We start from the raw sequence: 20,559 nt of genomic DNA, 5'->3' as shown, positions 1-20,559 counted from the left end.
CATCTTAGTTTGGTTTCCTCTAGAAGCTGACCTTGAAAGAGTAATTCTAGTGCAAGCAGTTTGATTGGGAGGTGATCCCAACAAGCACCAGCAGGCGAGTGGGCAAGGATAATAAGCCAATGGGAGATGCATTATCAAGAAAGTGGGCGGGCTTCCCCGGTGGCGCAGTGGTTGAGAGTCCGCCTGCCGATGCAGGGCACACTGGTTCGTGTCCCGGTCCGGGAAGATCCCACATGCCGCGGAGCGGCTGGGCCTGTGAGCCATGGCCGCTGAGCCTGCGCGTCCGGAGCCTGTGCTCTGCAATGGGAGAGGCCACAACAGTGAGAGGCCCACGTACCGCAAAAAAAAAAGTGGGCAAAATTGAAGCTTAATCCCACTGGAGACTCTTGGAGATGGGTGTAGAACCAATATCCTGAAGTTATCCACCATCACCCCCAGAGGCAAAGGAGCTGGGGTACCAATCCACCAACTGCTCTCCGTTATCGATTAGTTGAGGGCTGCCCCTAGGGAGGGAGTCCGGGGTGACCCTCTGTCCCTCTGGCCTGCTCCATGCACAGAGAGAGCAGGTTCCCACAGCCAGAGAGGCCCTTCGGCAGAGTCACAGTACAGGCCAACGAGATGAGAGCAGAGGTTCGTCCCTTCTTCTGTCCTTCGTTTTCCCAGCTGATACACAGGCAAATGTCAGGAGATGCAGCCGGCCTCTGGAGATCCTGAGGTAACAGCAGGAGGAAAAGACTGAGACAATCACACAGAAGCCAGTCCTGGGGTCCTTGGGCCATAAGCGGGGCCTCCAGACAGCTGCTCCCAGGCTGTTTGTTCAAATGGCTGCAGTTGAGTCTTCTGTTATTTGCACCTGAATGCGATTCCTCACTGAAAGGTGGGGGGACGCTGCCTCTTTCCTGAGGAGCTGCCGATGGGTAAACAAGACGACAAACACATGAAAGAATGCTCAACATCATTAATCATTAGAGAAATGCAAATCAAAACTACAATGAGAGATCATCTCACACCGGTCAGAATGGCCATCATCAAAAAATCTAGAAACAATAAATGTTGGAGAGGGTGTGGAGAAAGGGGAACCCTCTTGCACTGCTGGTGGGAATGTGAATTGGTACAGCCACTATGGAGAACAGTGTGGGAGTTCCTTAAAAAACTACAAATAGAACTACCATATGACCCAGCAATCCCACTACTGGGCATATACCCTGAGAAAACCATAATTCAAAAAGAGTCATGTACCAAAATGTTCATTGCAGCTCTATTTACAATAGCCCGGAGATGGAAACAACCTAAGTGTCCATCATCTGATGAATGAATAAAGAAGATGTGGCACATATATACAATGGAATATTACTCAGCCATAAATAGAAACAAAATTGAGCTATTTGTAATGAGGTGGATAGACCTAGAGTCTATCATACAGAGTGAAGTAAGTCAGAAAGAGAAAGACAAATACCTTATGCTAACACATATATATGGAATTTAGGGGAAAAAATGTCATGAAGAACCTAGGGGTAAGACAGGAATAAAGACACAGACCTACTAGAGAATGGACTTGAGGATATGGGGAGGGGGAAGGGTAAGCTGTGACAAAGTGAAAGAGCGGCATGGACATATATACACTACCAAACGTAAGGTAGATAGATAGTGGGAAGCAGCCGCATAGCACAGGGAGATCAGCTCGGTGCTTTGTGACCGACTGGAGGGGTGGGATAGGGAGGGTGGGAGGGAGGGAGACACAAGAGGGAAGGGATATGGGAACAGATGTGTATGTATAACTGATTCAATTTGTTATAAAGCAGAAACTAAAAAAAAAAAAAAAAAAAAAAAGACATGCTTTATCTAGTTGTCCCGCCACAAATGAGCAAGAACACCTCTCTCGGGGAGCCCAAGTCCAGAATTAAGCTTGGCACTCCCCTTCAGTAAAAGAAGGGGGATGGGCCAGGTGATGGCAAAGGTTGGTTCCAGCCCTGGAATCCAGCATGGAAGAGGAGGCCATGGTGGGGCATCCTATGAGCTCCAGCCTGCCCCTCCACTCCAGCGGAGCTTGCTAAGGGGGTGAGAGGCCCAAACAGAGACGATCCCGGCTGTTGTTACATCTTTCACCAAACTTCTGGGCAAAAGGACCACTGGACAGGCAGTGAGGACACACCCAGCAGAGGCTTTAGACCTGGAGGAGGTCAGCAGGCAAGTGGAAGGGCTGACTGGCAATGAAAGCCGAGGACTTGAGGGGCTGTGCAGTTTAGACCTGGAGAGTGGGTTGCCATGAATGTACGTGTAGTGGGGAAACATTTATGGAGCTAATTTTAGAGACTAGACCATAGCAGATGGGGAAGAGGTATCTTCTTAACCTACTGGAGACTTGAAATTCAGAGAGGCGCTCTTCTGCTGGCGCACACATGTGCGTACATGTGTGCATGCTGGCAGGTGGATGTGTGCACACACGTGCATGTATATGTGCGTATGCGTGCCTGGGTGGTGTGGCTGCTAGCTCCTTAGCCTCCAGGCTGGTTGAGAGGAAGCCTTTATGATCTCACATCTCAGCCTGGGGGCTTTAGAACCTCCAAATGTCACATGCCGTTGCATGGAGATGAGAAGAGAAAGGAGCAGCTAAGTACTCACCTGATGTCAGGTGCTGTGCCAGCTCCTACAAATACATGACACTCACAGTGAACCTGCAAGGTAAATCTGATCTCCCCCACTTGACAGACTTTGAAGACAGGGCTTGATTGAGACACAACTCAGGACTGGCAGAGCCACGCACTCTGGGTTCTGTTCCTGCTTCTGTAACTTACACCTGCATGGCCAAGGGCACGTCACCTAACTGCTGAGAACCTCAATTTACCAACAGGAAAAGAGGGGCACTTTGGAGTTGGAGGCACATTTGATCATTCATACTCTGCTCAGTCCCCCACGTTACAGTGAGGACGGAATTAAATAACATTTGTGAATTTTTTTTTTAAATCGTCAAGTGCCATGACAATTAAAGGCTTATAATTATTTCCCACAACAATAATAATAAGCTAAATTTGATTCTGGCATAAAAATGCAAAAAACTGAAATTCAATGATGTAAGACAGATCAATTTGGGGACAATTATACCCCATCTGCATTTCACAAAGCTAGTGAACACTCCTGGAGAGACGCCACACCTTCTCATGCCACACCATGAGAAGGACTAGAAAAAGGGAAGTGTTCATTAATTCAGTAAGTCTGCCCAATTCCTGTTGACTCAAAGGCACAACAATTTATTCATGAATAACTCTGCTGGGCTTAGGGGAAGATTCAATGATTAAAATATATTCTTAAAGCCTTTAAGAGACTTTAAGCGATCATTTGTATTCCAAATTGGTCTCACTGACACGAGCTCTTTAAACTGTTAGATCACAAAATAATCCAAAGCCAGAGGCTGGCTGGCAATCCTTCTGCTGGTTTTATAAAGTTGAGCAAGGGTTCCCATTCTGCTGAGACAATAGGCTGCATAATAAGCACTCATAACCAGAGTTTAGGGATCTAATCCAATGAAATCTTCAATCCACTTAATCTGATACTGCTTTGGCAATTTTTCTGGACCAGTCCTGAATTTAGATCATCTGTCCTATTATCCAACAGCGAATACCACCATATGACCCAATTTTGAGTCTGAAAGAAAATGCCCCCCATTGTTCTGTGGTCTTCTATTTTTCCTATAGTGCAGCTTGTCTTATTTAAGCCTCATAAACATCAATGACCCAAAATTCCTGCCCTTATTTTCTCACTCAGGACCTCACATCCCTAAATTGTCTACTAAGCCCCATGCCCCCATCCACTCGGCTGAGGCTTTCTGGGAATCCACTGCTAATGGTGCCCCGTGGACAATGCTATTCTGGGTGAGAGAGAGGCACCATCTCTTGGAGCAACTAAAGTCACCATACCGTGAGATGTGAGAGCAGTGCTGGGTTCCGTGCAAAGTAAGAAGAATAGCATCTCTCATGTTTTGTGGGTGAGCCCCAACGCAGCTTGGCTTGTACCCAGAGTGCATTCAACTTCCTCGTGAAAATATCCCCTTTGGCTTTCTTTCTAAGCCCTCTGTCTACATGAGGGCCCATGAGGCACTGACCACTCTGCCGTTCCCTCCATCCTTCAGTCTCTCCCTCTCTTCCTTCCCAAGACAACTCTGCCACCAACTCCCCCCATGCTCTCCAGCCAACAAAGGCCCTGTGCACTTCACTTCATGTAGACAGATGCTCGAAGTTGGACAGAGGGACCATCAGTTCAACCAACAGCCAACCTCCAAATCCCATTTTGGACTCAGCTACAACACGCTGCAATATGAATTTTCGAACTCCAGATTTTCTGTCCAATTTTAACCCATGTGGCAAGCCATGTGTTTCAATTTTAAGGCTTGAAAAATACAGTCAACATGGCTCTGAGGCCTTGTACTGGCCTTAAGTCTCTTCTGACTCATTCACAGCTGTCTTCAAGCTCAGGACAATCTCCTACACCTTCTCTGCCAAATGCCTTCTAGGCCAGGCTGAGTGAGGGAGGGAAAGCCTGGGTCTCTCAAAGACCCTCGGTGGTCCCTTCCTTGGCCAGAGAGTGCCACACCTCCAGGAGGAAAGACCCGACCCAAGTCAGAGGCCCAACAATCAGATTTTGTTTAGGATAGAAGGCCATTGAATCAGTCTCATTTATTTTCTCTGTACTTGTGTTTCCTTAGTTTTTCCACATTATTTCTAATTTGGTCTGTTAGAAATGGGGAAAAATTAAAAACCACTGATCTAAAGATAACAGAATATCTTGGTGGTTATTGCATTAAAAACCAGCCAGCTAACGTGGGTTTGGAAGACCTTAGAAGTCAAAGCTGGCAGAGTCTACAGGCCGAGGAGCAGCTGTCTTGCTGAAGGCCCTGCCTCCCTCCCTAGTGAAAACACATGTAGAAACATATGAGTCTGTCCTCTTATCTCCATCTCCTTCTAGAAAGAATGGGTTAGAGGTATGGGATTGCCCTTTGGATCAGGGATTCGCCCAGGCATCCCTAATAGGTGGACCTTATCTACAGTGTGGCCCTATCACCCTTTGCTTGTCTGTCTTGCTCATGAGCCTTAATGAATATCTGTTGAATAGAGGACTGGGATAAAACATATTTTGGCTGCCTCAAATGCTTTCCTAGAGGATTAGGTATGCATGTCTGAATGGGTGGATATAGGGGTAAAGAAATAAATGAACACTCATGGACTTCCCTGGTGGTGCAGTGGTTAAGAATCCACCTGCCAATGCAGGGGACACGGGTTCGAGCCCTGGTTCGGGAAGATCCCACATGCCGCGGAGCAACTAAGCCCGTGTGCCACAACTACTGAGCCTGCGCTCTAAAGCCCGCGAGCCACAACTACCGAAGCCCGTGCACCTAGAGCCTGTGCTCTGCAACAGGAGAAGCCACCGCAATGAGAAGCCCATGCACCGCAAAGAAGAGTAGCCCCTGCTCACCGCAACTAGAGAAAGCCCTCACACAGCAATGAAGACCCAACACAGCCAAAAATAAAAATAAATAAATAAATAATCTTATTAAAAAAAAGAAATAAATGAACACTCAAACTGTCACTTAATGAATGATATGAGCCACACCATTTATATTTCTATCTCTCTTTGCTGACAATGTATAGTTTAATTAATAATATTAAATGTGTCTATGATACTACTCCCCTGTGTTTTCTACCATTCCTCTTACATCTTACCTCCAATAAGTTCCTCCTACACACACACACACACACACACACACACATTGACATGTTTACTAAGAAAAAAACCATCACAAATGGTACAGGTGCCAGGAACAAGAAGAAAGGTAGGAAATAGTGCTTCTTCGAAGTGCTACTTTTCAGTTAATAATTTACCCTCAGATCAATAGTAGCTTTGGTACATCTCAAGTTCCCACAACTGGGAACATAACTGGTAGCATAACTTTACAATGACATTTCATTATTACAATTAATTACATACAAATAAAGTATCCACCACCTCCCCCGCCAAAGAAGTTTGGCCAATTTGTTTTGATAATTAGATAAGGCTTATTTTAAATCCATCCAGCCAGCCACATCCATTTTTATGTGCTTTTTAAATGTAACCCACATAAATTTGAGTGTCCTCATGGCCCTTTCAGCTTTTTCACAGTCAAAAGAAATACACAGTCAACTCTTAAATCCTTGAGGATTTAATGGAGATTTGGGGATGGATGTTTTAGATGAACTGGCACAAGGATTTTTCATTATCTTAACTGTTCTTCTTAGGAGGAGCCACCAACCTATGCTCCACTCCCTTTGAATGCAGTGCAATAAAATCCTTCATCTTATTACAACTTTTCTAGAGCCAACAAACCTATTACACAACTCCCTTTCAGAAGTACAAAGTCTCAGTCAAAATAGAATATTGACCATGGCTATGACATGATGGCTATGACAACCCATCTCCTCATTCAACCTGCATTCTCGTCTCTTCTCCTTCCCGGTGCAGTTTGGAGACATGGCAATTTAAGGTGAGGGCATGGTGCCTTGGCAGTCTGCCCCCCACCCCTGCTTATTACATCATAAATATCTGAGCCCACCTGCCCAGCCTCTCCCACCAGAGTCTCTGCTCCTTGGAGGTCTCTACATAGTTACAAACTCAAATTTTCTTTCTTGCCACAAACAAAACACATGCCACTTACTCCAATGTTCAGGGCAACCTGAGGGTGACGTTGTCTCACTCATGCTGAGCGCCAAGAAATGCCTCTCATGTGACCAATATTACCCCTTTGGGAGCAAATTCAAGGACACTGTCTTCACCCTAAGTCCCGGGCTGGATCTGGGGTGTATCTCTCTTTTTTGAAAAACTTTATTTATTTATTTATTTTTGGCTGAGTTGGCTCTTTGTTGCTGCGTGCGGGCTTTCTCTAGTTGCTGTGAGCCGGGCTACTCTTCTCTGAGGTGCTCGGGCTTTTCATTGTGGTGGCTTCTTTTGTTGTGGAGCACGGGCTCTAGGCACGCGGGTTTCAGCAGTTGTGGCACACAGGCTTCATTAGTTGTGGCTCACGGGCTCTAGAGCTCAGTAGTTGTGGCGCACAGGCTTAGTTGCTCCGTGGCATGTGGGATCTTCCCAGACCAGGGCTCGAACCCGTGTCCCCTGCACTGGCAGGCGGATTCTTCACCACTGCTCCACCAGGGAAGCCCCTGGGGTGTCTCTTGAATGAGACTAAGGAAGCTGCTTTCTCATCCATCTTGCACTGGCCCCCAAACCCATGCGGGCTGCCCTAGTTTAAATCCCATTATTCCATCTTGCTTCCAGAAGGTGCCATATTGTCTTTTTTTTTGTTGCTCGGCGTGATTAGCCATACCAACAGAGGGAATTAAGGAAGTTTCTCCAAGTTTAAGATCAGATCTCAAATTGTTCAGGCACTCTTTGCTAAAAGTTGCTGATCTTTCTCCCGCAAGGATTGATCCAAGTGCTTCTCATTATCCAAGCCTGCCTCTATGGCTCCCTCAGGCTGCCTTTTGCTATGGCAGTTCCTCCTACTGCAGCACAGGAGAATGTTTGTGCTGCTGGTAGATTCCTGATTATGAACCCAATCTATAAATCCTAGCTTCCCTGCCCTCCTACCCTTAGGATGCCCTACTGTTAGGCCAGTGAGACATTGACCACTAAATCAGATGCCTGGTGGCTTGAGAGCTGCCATAATCGCTGCTGTTCCGCTCTCCATCTAACAATGCTTCTGTTCTGCCCTCAGTGCTTGCCATGCCCGAAACCTTCCAAGAACCACTAACGCAGCTCAAAGTCCTTTTCTCTGGTTCCTTGCATGGAACTTCCTGTGAATTTCTTATGTTTCTAGAAGCAATTAGCTTGTATAAACAGTTCAAAGCCCACTTGATTGCAAGCCTCACAGGAGCAGCCCTGCTCGTGGGGAGCGGGTCCCAGCTAGAGCAAGGCAACAACTTTGAACGAGCTCAAGTTTGCTTATCATTGACTTCCTCACTCCTTGCATAAAAGTCTCTTATTTCTTAAAACAGAGTTGGGCGTCTCTGAGGATTAGATTAAACGCTCATGTCCAGTTTGCACGTTCTTGTAGGCGTCCTCCATTTAACCAATTCGCATGACCCTGCGTCCATTTAATCCTCTGTGTGGTGCCACCTGTTCTCTACATTCTAATTGTCACGTCAGAGAAGTTTCCATCTTTCTCTCAGGCTTTCCTGTGCTGTAGTGCTTGTGCCGCATTCACCTACATTGGTTTATATTACGGTTCCAACACTTTGGGAATCCTAGAAGGTATACCTGTGGCTCAGAAAATGACGATTCTTTTAATCTAAGAAGCAGAAAACTCTGCCTTAGGCAAAATCCCACTCAGGCCTCTCAAATCTAACCTGCACAAAGTCGGGTCCACTTATGGTCCTTTCTACATGGGGTTACATTCTAAAAGCATTACTCCAATCCAACTTGGAAAGAATGGAGGTCTTGTGTGACATAAACCGGGTAGCTCTTTACCAAACCTGATTTCTCTTCCTCCTGGCCACACAGCTAGATGATATTTCCCAACCTCCCTTGCAATTGGGAGTGGTCATGTGACTGGGTTCTGACCAGTGAAATGCCAGTGGATACAATGGGTACCACATCTAGGCCTAGGCTCTGAAAACATCCCACATGCATTTCCACTCTCTTTCCCCTTCTCCAGGCTGAATGTAGATAAGCTCTGCAACATTGGAAGGATGTGTTGAAGATGGGAAGGAGCCCAATTCCCTGAATCACCACTTGTAGGAGAGCTGCCCACCAATTTACAACAAATATTTTGGACTTTATGTAAATAAGTAGTAAACTTCTATCATGTTTGAGCCATAATACATTTAGTTACTGTACTGGTTGGCGTCACCTTAACTAATAGCACATCGCACAAAAAAACTCCTTCTTCAAACATCTTCTCACCTCCTCCTTCCCAAACACTTAATCACTGTCCCCTTTTGAGAGAAACTGCCCACACCCACAATACTCTGAGAAATAAATCTACCTTCCGTTCTGACTTTTATTTTGAAGGGCAGCTTTTAACCTTACCCTGGAATTTTGATAAATTTAAAAACCTTCCTGCTGACACATCAGTTTTGCTTAAATAAGTTAAATATGTTCTCCAAAAATTGTAAACTTCATCCCATTCCAGACTAAACAAGACAGATGATTTTGGAAAGTCCAAAATAATCTAAAAGGAAATAATTAAAATAATATGGTGTTATTGTACGATGACTATTCGAAAAGCATTATTTCTTGTATTAATCAAGATAGGATAGACTCTGCTTGTAGGAAACAACCAACTCCACTCAAACCTCAGTGATATTACCCAACCAAAATGTATCTCTCAAACATATAAAGTCTGCTTCAGATCCAGGAGACTCCAGGGTGGCTGTGCTCCATGGGGTAGCTCAGGGATCCAGGCTGCTTTGATCTTGTGGCACCATCGTCTCAATATGTGCTTCCACAGCAGGGGAAGAGAATGCTGTAGCTTCTAACAATGGCAGAGCAGTTAAATGTTCTGGCCCACATATGACACATCACCTCCAGACAGAGTGCATTGGCTAGAACAAGTCACATGGTTCCTCCAAACTTGGAGAGTGTGGGGAAGGGAAAACACCCTTCCGTATGCCCAGAAGGACAGGAGAATTGGATACAGTGAGCAGTAGGTACTAGAGAACTCTACCTTTGAAACTTTTTATTTCGGTTTCTTAATATTTATGCTATGAACTTCTGGTAAGTCCAAATTTTTTTCCCAAAAAAATCCTGTAATTTAAACTTTTTTTTGCTAAGTCATTTGGATTTCCCAACTCCAGTTAGTTAGAATGAGTGCAGTGTAAGGAAATGCATTTCCTTTAATTAAAACAAGAGCAAAGGAAACAAGAATCTCAGGAGGATTGAGCTTTTCTCAGGAGACATGCTGCCTGGGGCAGGCCTGGGAGGCCAGTCCGGGGTGGGAGATGGCCAGGGTATGAGGCATTTCTAGCATCGTGTTCCCCACGTCTCCTAGTCCCAAATCACATAGCTTCCTCCCGTGATAAAAATATCCAGAGCCTCTGTCATTTTAGCAAGGTTTAATTAAAGCTGCCCTAAATTAAGAAAATCTAGTCATTGTTTGCATTCCTAGATGCCTATGTTTAGTTGAGTCGCACGTAAGCAAAGAAATGAAAAATTAGCTTAATTTTTTGGCTGCGGGGAAGAGTGTGAATTGGTTTTCTGTCGCTTGTGGGGAACGTCTTGTGTCTTCCCTCAGCTGGGTTCCTCTGATGGGATTGCTTCTTCCCACCCTCCTGAAGGTCTTTGAGGACAAGCTGCTGCTTGGTTCTAACCTGAGGAAACCTCAAGAGGCCACAGACAGACCAGCTCAGGTTGGGTAGGGTTGGGGAACTCCTCCTGAGAACAGCTGTGCCCCCGACCCCAGGCCTCTGAGCAACCGAAAGCTGACGCCAAGTGGGTCCCTTGTGGGCGTTTGTCACCCCTAGGGCTGAGCTGAGCACTGGAGGAGGGGTTCGGAATCCTACTTCCTGTCTCAAAAAAATGAATCAGGGAAACTTCCAGAATCCTTGGGGTGGGGAGGAATGGCTGTAGAGAGTCCATGAATGAGGTGTTTAAGAACAAACCTCTAGAGTCAGACTGTCTTGCTTTGAACCCCAACTCTGTCACTGGTGGCTCTGTAACCCTAACAGGTTTACTTCACCTTTTTGTGCCTGTTCATCTTCAGAAAATCATAATATGTACCCCAAAGGGTCATTATGAGGATTGACCTAGTTCATAGATGTGAAACCCTTAGAAGAGTGCCTGCCTTATAGTAAGTGACCAGTAAATGTTAGTTTCTGTTATTATTATAAGGGGGCTCTACCTACCTCTGGGAACTCCCACTTGGTTGCCTGTGGCAGCCTCCCAGACACTGTACTTCCAGAGCACCTCCCTGTTCAAATACTGGAGAGCTTTTAATATTTATTTTCAATCCAGAAAGCTGAAAGCCTTGATGGACCAATGAGTGAGGAATGTGTGATCTGCAGGCAGGGAGAACTGTAAGAAGGATGGGACCCCATTAGGTATCCAGGGTTTGAGTCCAACAGTAAAGATGTGGGAACAGCTTAGAGTGAAGAATCTTTCAGCAAACCCAGAGCAGACTCAGGCCCTGGGGTAACCATGGAAACAGGAGCCCACAGAGGGATGGGTAAGTGGGTGGAAGGATGGATCCATCAATGGGCAAGGGATGGGTAGTTGGGTGGGTGTCACTTTCACAGAAGAGTGAAGGCCTGTGGGCTGCAGCTATGAGTACCTCTGAGCTGTGGGGAGCTACGGGGAGGTGGGAATGCGTCCGAGGGTAGACAGTTGGCCATGGTAAAGGACAAGCAGGCCAGGGCAGAAAGGGAGTCTTTCCCTGAGAGATTTCCCCCAAGTTCCCAGCCTAGGGAAGGAGTAGAGATCAAAGGAGGAGGAAGGGAGTGGGCTTTCAGCCTCTGCAGCGTCCAAGTTGGGGTTCTGGCCTAGAGAGTCTTGACCTACCTAATATCCTTTATTCCCTGCTTCTTCTGCCTAATTCTCTGCTGCTTGTAACTGAGAACTGGGCCTGACCCTTCTTCAGACCTGTGGTGTGGTTCAGGGCTGAAAACGTCATTCTGAGAAAAGGGAAACAAAGTCTTATCTGACGCTGAGAGATCATCCCTCAGTTCCAGCTCAGGACTCCCCTGGGCCTGTGTCCTGAAGTCCTTCCAGCTGGGGATACCTTCAGCTACCCCATGGTGAGCGGCGAGTGGGGACTCTCCAGTGCTCCCTCCTCCCACCTTGGGAGAAATGGATGCGGATGTCCACCAGCATCTACTTTCCCACAGGCAACAGGGAATGCTGATGCCCCCAATTTCTCTTCTCCCTGCAACTTCCTCCTCCTCTCCTGGTTACATGGGGCCAATGACTGAGTTCTGGCCAAAGGATTGTGGGCAGGAGAGAAGTCTGCCCTTTCCAGACCTGGCCTTGGAAACGTCTCATGCCATCCTCCACGCTCTCTTCCCTCATCTCTCATCTTGATGTAGAGGATCCCAGGGAAGGATTCCAAGGCCCTAGAAACTGACAGAGCTCAAGATAGAAGGAGCCTGGTTTCTGGAATCAGCGGGTGGAAAGCTGCTCCCAAACCCCCAATTGAACTATAATATGAGTGAGAAATGATACTTTTATTAGGTTAAGCTACTGGGATTGGGGGTTGTTGTTTACAGCAATTCGCCTACCCTAATTAATCTTGCACTTGCGATCATTAAGAGGCCAGACTCTGGAACCAGAGAGACGTGTTTGAGTCTAGACATCTCACTTCATGGGCATCAGTAAAATACGGTTAATAATGGTACCCAAGTGAGGGCAGGAGGCAAGCAGAGAGCTTAGCACAGGGCCGATCACAACATAAGCACTCAGTAATTGGTACTAGTCATGGTTGACATTTTAAGCACTTGCTATGTGCCAGGCCTCCCTCTACTGCTACCCTCACCATCATCACTCTCAGCTTTGTTTCACCACTATCTTCATCTTCTTCGGCCTTCTGCCGTGGTGGATGGTTGCTGAGATACCTCCGTCCCTGGGCACAGGTGAGGGCCTTGAGGTAAACCCTCCTGATCTGGTATCCCCCTCAGGCCCAGAGAGTTGGGCCAGTGGGAGGGGCTGGGGGCTTCAGTCCAGGCTGTCAGTCACCCAAAGAAGGGTCAGGAGAGGAGGGGCAGCATAAGTGACATGCCGGAGGCAGATGGAGAGGGAGTTCCTGGGCCGCTGGGGCTCAGACTCCACACTGTGTGCTTTGAGGGGGGCCTGGGATAGAGAGGAAAGACAGCCAGACCCCAGAGGTGGTCAAGAGTGAGACTGGGAGTCAAGCTGTCCTCTTGTTAATTTCCCTTGTGGTGACCTGAATTCTAAATTTAATCAAGTTTATCTTAATTTTTTTCTAGCCTTGCCCCAGGATGTTCTGGGGGATTCAGTGAAGGGCCCCAACGGAGCAATACCCATTACACCACTTGGGTATACCTTGGGAGAGCCTCCCAAGGAGATGGGTTTTGGAGGAGAAAGTGCAAGATGTGGGACCTCAAAGTCCCCTTTGTAGGCCAGCTCTGGGGCATCTGGTCCCTCTGTAATAAGGAACTCAGAGAGGAGCCCTTCAGAAACAAGGTTCTCTCCCTTATCGACCTCCAGGGGCACCTAGGAATGGGGGGCTGTAGGAGGAGAGGAGGGTGGCCTCTGGGGATAAAGCCAAACAGCCTAGGCAAGGACTCACATGTAATAAATTCGGTCTGCATCCAGAAACAATGCAAAAACTATATAAATACTGTGGCCTCTTGAGAAAACAGTGAGGAGTTGCACTCATAATGCAGCAAAACTTCTTAAAACCCTTTGTTCCCCACTTTTCTCTCAATCCCCCCCACCCCAGTCCTCCCCTCCCTACACTCTCCTTCCCAAGGCTCAGTCCCACTTCCCCAGCTCAGGTCTCCCTGCCTGCTTCCCTCTTCTCTTCCACTCTGCCTCTGTCCCCAGCAGCTTCTCTGTGCCCTTTCACCCTAAATCCCAGGCAGGGAAGGAACCAAGGTAAATGATTCTGAGAGGCACTGTCTCAGACAGACCTACAGGAGCCGGGGATTGAGGGGAGGCGGTGAAAAAGGCACCCAGCCTTTATGTGACCTCGCTTGGGCAGGCACTGACCCTAGAGGCAGGGCAGGGCTGGGTGTTAACTGAGCTAAGACACAGCCCTTGCCCTTGGCGCTGATCACTGGGCTGCACTTGGGCACAGCTCTGTGCCAAGGCCCTTAAAGACGGGCTGCTCAGGCTCTCAATCTCGGCTCCAGGCTCCATACTGTGATGGCTTAGGGGGCTTAAAGAAAACACTGATTCCACGGGCCCTGCACCAGATATTCTGATTTAATTGGTCTGGGTTGAGGTCCAAGGCTTCCAGGGGCATCGGTTATTTTAAAATCTCAAGGGATTCCTATGTGCAGCCAGGAATGAGATCCCTTAGGCTAATCAATTGCCTGGGAGAGCACCCTAGAGCCTGGGGGATCCAGGCCACAGCCCCAGGCACAGCAATTCTTTCCCCTCCAACTGCCTTCTTGATCCACCCAGAGGAAGAAGGCAGGGGCCAAGACTCTGGCTGTCACAGAATAATGTAAGACAGAAGATGAAGCCTCACTCACTCATCATTCAATCATGTATTCAGTAACCACTTAATATAAGTGTTGTGGGGAAAATGCTAGAAACTGACTGAGGGATCCAGTTTAGATTGGGTAGTCGGGCCTCTCTAAGGAGGTGACATTTAAATCGAGACCTGAGTGACAAGAAGGAGCCTGCCCTGTGAAGCTGCCATGACAAGCGGAGAAAACAGTAGGTGCAAAGGCCCTGCGGAGGGAGCAAAGAGGCACAGGGCTGGAGCATAATTGTTGGAGAAGAGACCAATGGGCTGAAGTCTGCCAGGCAGAGGTGCATCATGGGGGATTTTGGAACTATGGGACGGCATGCCTTTCATGTTCAGTTCCATGGGAAGTCCCTGGATGTTTTTCTGGAGGGAATGGAATGACCTGATTTGTGTTTTTAAGAGACACTCTGGCTGTGATGGGGAGGGTGGCTGGTGGGAAGCCGGATGGATGTCCATGATCAGTCCATTCCGGCGGGGGTGGCGGGGGCACCCCTGTTCTCCCCCCGGAGAGGATGAGGACTCAGCTCCTCCGCGGGGGGAATGTAGGTCAGGCAGCCCAGCACCCTCAGCCAAGCCGTCAGTGCAGCCCCCTCGCCTGTCAGAGAAAAAAGCCGACTCTGAGATGTGTGGGCTCAACTGAGAGATCAGTGCTGGCAGAGGCAGAGATAATAATCGTCAAGGTGCAGGGATCTGGGCCGCTGCCTGGGGCCCCTTTGTCCCCTTCCCCGGGGTGACTTCCCCCCACCCTTCCGCCGCATCAGGATCTCCCCGGCAGGCCAGCCCAGGGGCAGGCCTTGACTGTGCCTGGAACAGGCAGCTGTATTTTAAGATCAGGGCTCAGGCTTCTAAATAAACCATAAACACAGCCAGCTTCCCAGGCACAGAAGGAGGGAGACGGCTCCATTTCTCTTCAGCGCAGTGACTGGGAAATAAACCAGTGGCTCTGCCTGTCACATACACTTAACCCTCTGCAAAGGCATCTGTCAGACCCCAGAGCTCCTGCCTCAGCCTTTCTGAGAAATAACTGATGTGCCCCAGACCCAGGCTTCGCCTTGTGGTTCCAAGTGCACATTGTTGTTCAAGGAAAGGTGGGTGTGGGGCCTTGTCCTTGACCCCGGGGAAAAGCTGATAAAGGGCAGGTAGGGCCCCTGGGCCCCTGAGTGGCTGGGGCATGTCTCAGTCAGCTGCGAAGGGGACCAGGGAGAGAAGGAGAGGGAGGGAGGGAGGGGGAGTGGTAAGGAGCGGGGAGAGGGGGGCTGGCCAGAGCAGGGGCAGAGCTGAGACGTGCATGGAGCGGCGCTTCTAGACAGTGAGCGCTCCAGGGGCCGGGCAGAGCCCTGCGCGCAGGTGGGCGGCCGTGGGTGTGGAAGAAACCAAGAGAAACGGAAGGCGGGTGGCGGGGTGGGGGGGGGGCTCCCTCCAGGGACGAAATCTCCCACAACCGCAAAGGAAGAAGGGACGAGCAAGAACAAAGCAGACAGGAAGAGGAGGTGGGCAGACAGATAGAGCGGGGGAGGGCGGAAACCCCATAGGTATCAAACCCAAGTGTTTCTGGGGGAAAGGGACCCTCCAAATGTGGCAGGAAAAGGTGGTTTATGCATTAAGCTCAACTAGGGGAAGAGTCAGGAGCGAGGTCAAGGCGACGGGAGTGGCTGGGGACGGTGGCCACACAGCAGAAGCCACATAGACATGTGATGGCGAAGCAGAAGCGGGGCTGTGAGCTTCGGGGTGGCCAGAAGCCAGGCAGAGCACAGTGAGAGGAGGGGGGCAAAGGGCAGAGAGGGCCCCAGGGAGGCTAGAGAGGGCCCCAGACTTCAGTGATAGATCCAGCGGACCTAGACAGGGGTGAGGGCCACGTGCTCCAAACACAGACCTCGAAAGAAACAAAGATGGAGACGAAGACAGCAAATACCAGATTCTCCCTCTTCCTCTATCTCTCTGTGTGTGTGCCTGTCTCTGTCTGTCTCTGTCTGTCTGTCTCTGTCTCCTTCTGTCTCTCTCACACACACACCCCTCCCTCTCTAAAAGTATCAGACAAAAGAGAAAGGAAGCTCATGTGGCCGTCTCCACCCTATTCTCCCTCCCACTTGGCCTGCCTCCCTGGACTCCCCGCACTTGCAGGGGGCTGCAGGAACATGGGTGTGGAGCCCCCTCCGCAGGCAGCACGCTGGCACCCTGCCCCACCCCCCACCCCCAGAGGCAGGTGGCTGGCACAGGTCTCCTCTGTGTGAAGCCAGGCTTGGTTCCGGGACACTCCACATGAAGCGAGCTCAAGGGTCCTCGCCAGGCCCTGTGAGGAGCCCCAAAGCACGCAAGCTCTGCAGAGCAGCCATCTAGCGGGGATGACATTGCCAGGGCATCAGAAATAAAAGACATGCTGCCCACCGTGGCTGAGATGGCTGCCCTGGGAGTCCAGAGCCACAAGGGCTTTCCCGGGACTTCTGTCCAAGACCTGTAGCCCGTGAGCTCCCTGCTAAGCTCCCGTCCTGCTCCGATCTTGGCAAACGGGGACCATGAGAAAGGGCTGAGACCAAGGGGAGGGCGCTTCCCGGGGACTGTGGGTCCATTTCTCAGTTCCAGCCCAGCTGTCAGTGCTTTAAGGAACAATCCTTGGAGACCAAGAGCTTGAAGCTGGGCCACAAGTCTCCTGGGGAATGGGGACACTGGTACTGAGCATATCTACGCTGGACCCACACCCCAAGTCCCCACTGTGTCTGCATACACAAAGTTCTCATTTCATTACGCACACAGACCTGTCACAGTCGCACTGAATACTACACTGTACACTGCACACTGTAGACACAGCTCACAGTCTGCCACTGTGTGCACACATCACGCTGACATGCCCTAGGTTCCCCTGTTCTGACATGCTGTACACATCCCCCCACCCCTCAGAGGTCCTATTTTTAACAGCGCTGCACAGACACTGAAAAGTCTTATTTTCCTCAGACCACACACACACACACACACACACACACACACCCCGCTCTCCCTACAATCCTCCAACTCTGGCACACTACACCGGCCTGTACACGCGCAGTGCCCACACAGAGCTCCCAAACAGAACTCCGTGACTCCCTCCCACGCTGGTGGGGCTTGCGCTCCCGCCCCCAGCAAGCTTAGCTGAGCTCGACCTCGGGTTTCCCGGCTCCGTCTTCACCCCTCCAGATGCCTTTCCCCACCACCCTCTTTCCCCCGAAGCTTCAGGAAACTTTTCAGCAGGTGCCCAGAAGGGGAAACCTGGAGTTCCTCCCGTCCTGCTCTTCTCCCGCACGCAAGCCATCCCTCATTCCCCAGCTCGGCTCCGCCCGAGACCCAAGTGGGGAAAGGTCACCGTAGGCAGTCCCCTGCCTGCGCCCTGTGGCAATAACAGCTGCCACCAGGGGATAGGCGAGGGGTTGGGAAAGGTGTTGGCTCTGCGTCGAGCCGGGGGCCCGAAGGGGTCGCCGCGACGCGCGGGAGGAGAGCAGAGAAGCCGAGGCGGCAGCATCTCCGGAGTCCGGGCGGCGGCCTCGCAGGGAGCCGGGAAGCGCGGAGCTGTCCGTTCAGCACCACCACGCCGTGCCCCAGAGCAGGGCCCGCGCCGAGGCGCCCCGGCTCATCTCCCGCTCCGGCCCCCTGTGGCGCGCGTTGTTGTCTCTCTTCGGTGCTGAGGGGCGCGCGGATCGAGCGAGGAGGGCTCTGCGAGCATCGGGGCCACGGAGCCACCTGTGAGCCTCCTGCAACTGCGGACGGCGGCGACATCCCCGGCCGGAGACAGGAGACGCTCGGCGGACCCCGCCCGCCCTCCCGCCGGGCGCACACCCAGGCGCACACACACTCGCACCCGCGCGCACACGCACAGCCAGCCGGCAGCTGCGGCCACAGCGATGCTCGCCGGCAGGTCGGGGAAGTTTCCCGCCGGCCTCGGCCGCGGGCCCCAGTGCTCGCAGGTAAGCGCTTCCAGAACGCGCAGGGCGAGCCCGGATAGCTCCGCGGGGTAAGGCGCGGCGCGCGCGGCGCACGCGGCTCCAGGGCACGGCGCCAGGCGGGCGGGGAAGCCCGGGGCGGGGGGCGAGGGGGCTCCAGTCGCGGGGGCTGGACGCAGGGGACGCCAGGCCGGCTCCCTTAACCCCACCCGGGGTTAATGACTCGAGAGGTGAATTTCCCCGCCCCCTCCCGAGGCTACGCGCCCCCCATCTCGGCCCAGCCCTGCCGGTGCGCAACCCAGCTCTAGTCCCGCCTGTCTGCGGCGAGCGGGCGGGGGCGTCTCCTCGACCGGCCCACGGGCAAGGTCAGCTCGCAGCTCCCTGGGCTCTCAGAGCCGCTGGGGCGCGACCTCCGCCAGCGTAAAGGGACCGACAGAACCCCCAGGGTGGGCGTGGAAACGCGGCCATGCTAGTGGAAACATACCCCCCCACTCCAAGCCTTTCCTTGGGAGGGGGCCAAACCCCATACCGGCCCCCCATCCCAGTGTCCTTCAGCACCGAGAGACCCGCTGGAGAGGACTGGGTTCGCCAGGGACGGATGGGGAAATAGAGGTGCCCGAGCCCTGAGCCCTCGGCGCTCACCCGACACGATTCCTTCGGCTTCTAGGTGTAGCGCCCCCGCGCGGCGCGGGCGGCTGGGCGTCTCCAATATGACTGGCCAGAGCCTGTGGGACCTGTCGGAGGCCAACGTCGAGGATGGAGAGATCCGCATCAACGTAGGCGGCTTCAAGAAGCGGCTGCGCTCGCACACGCTGCTGCGCTTCCCCGAGACGCGCCTGGGCCGCCTGCTGCTCTGCCATTCGCGCGAGGCCATTCTGGAGCTCTGCGACGACTATGACGACGTCCAGCGTGAGTTCTACTTTGACCGCAACCCCGAGCTCTTCCCCTACGTGCTACATTTCTACCACACCGGCAAGCTTCATGTCATGGCGGAGCTGTGCGTCTTCTCCTTCAGCCAGGAGATCGAGTACTGGGGCATCAACGAGTTCTTCATCGACTCCTGCTGCAGCTACAGCTACCACGGCCGCAAAGTGGAGCCCGAACAGGAGAAGTGGGACGAGCAGAGCGACCAGGAGAGCACCACGTCCTCCTTCGATGAGATCCTGGCCTTCTACAACGATGCATCCAAGTTCGATGGGCAGCCCCTGGGCAACTTCCGCAGACAGCTGTGGCTGGCGCTGGACAACCCCGGCTACTCGGTCCTGAGCAGGGTCTTCAGCGTCCTGTCCATCCTCGTGGTGTTGGGGTCCATCATCACCATGTGTCTCAATAGCCTGCCGGACTTCCAAATCCCTGACAGCCAGGGCAACCCTGGTGAGGACCCCAGGTTCGAAATCGTGGAGCACTTTGGCATCGCCTGGTTCACGTTTGAGTTGATGGCCAGGTTTGCTGTGGCCCCTGACTTCCTCAAGTTTTTCAAGAATGCCCTAAACCTTATCGACCTCATGTCCATCATCCCCTTTTACATCACTCTGGTGGTAAACCTGGTTGTGGAGAGCACACCTACCTTGGCCAACCTGGGCAGGGTGGCCCAGGTCCTCAGGCTGATGCGGATTTTCCGCATCTTAAAGCTGGCCAGACACTCCACTGGCCTCCGCTCCCTGGGGGCCACACTTAAATACAGCTACAAAGAAGTAGGGCTGCTTTTGCTGTACCTCTCTGTGGGGATTTCCATCTTCTCCGTAGTGGCCTACACTATCGAAAAGGAGGAGAATGAGGGCCTGGCCACCATCCCCGCTTGCTGGTGGTGGGCCACCGTCAGTATGACCACTGTAGGGTATGGGGATGTGGTCCCAGGGACCACGGCAGGGAAGCTGACCGCCTCTGCCTGCATCTTGGCAGGTATCCTAGTGGTGGTACTCCCCATCACCTTGATCTTCAATAAGTTCTCCCACTTTTATCGGCGCCAAAAGCAACTCGAGAGTGCCATGCGCAGCTGTGACTTTGGGGATGGAATGAAGGAGGTCCCTTCCGTCAACTTAAGGGACTACTATGCCCATAAAGTTAAATCCCTCATGGCGAGCCTGACGAATATGAGCAGGAGCTCGCCAAGCGAACTAAGTTTAAATGATTCCCTGCATTAGCTGCGAGGGCTTGACATCCTCAAACCCACATTGCTGAGCTGTTTCCTGTGCCTCTGGCGCAGTCCAGGCACATTAGGGTTATGGTGTAAGGAGTATGCCCAGCCCCAAAGGGGGAGAGATGCATGGGATATGCACCCCAGGTTGCTTTTACAGTATTTAGGATCATTTTTAGAGGGTGGTGTGTCTGACACCATGCCTTTGCACCTTTCAGTGAAATGACACTCACTGGTCTTTGCATCGTGGGCATAAAATGTTCACCTTTCTGCCGGATGAGTACCACCTAGAATGCTAATTTCTCTGTTCATTGTATTCTCTATTGTAGTGCTTGTGACCCAGT

The 20,559-nt window shown here is 51.3% G+C and overlaps 1 protein-coding gene across 1 annotated transcript; it reads left to right on the top strand.

The window, feature by feature from the left end:
• Positions 1-18,788: 18,788 nt before the first annotated feature.
• On the top strand, positions 18,789-20,222 carry KCNS2 (potassium voltage-gated channel modifier subfamily S member 2; the record flags this gene model as incomplete). Its single annotated transcript, XM_082601242.1, has 1 exon — positions 18,789-20,222. The coding sequence occupies one exon, from the start codon at positions 18,789-18,791 to the stop codon at positions 20,220-20,222; it is 1,434 nt and encodes a 477-aa protein (XP_082457368.1).
• Positions 20,223-20,559: the final 337 nt, after the last annotated feature.

This window comes from Mesoplodon mirus (assembly GCF_964341445.2).
Source record: "Mesoplodon mirus genome assembly, chromosome: 16".
Classification (NCBI taxonomy): domain Eukaryota; kingdom Metazoa; phylum Chordata; class Mammalia; order Artiodactyla; family Ziphiidae; genus Mesoplodon; species Mesoplodon mirus.
Note: the sequence above shows the minus strand (reverse complement) of the source record. Positions and strands in the feature narration are given on the sequence as shown.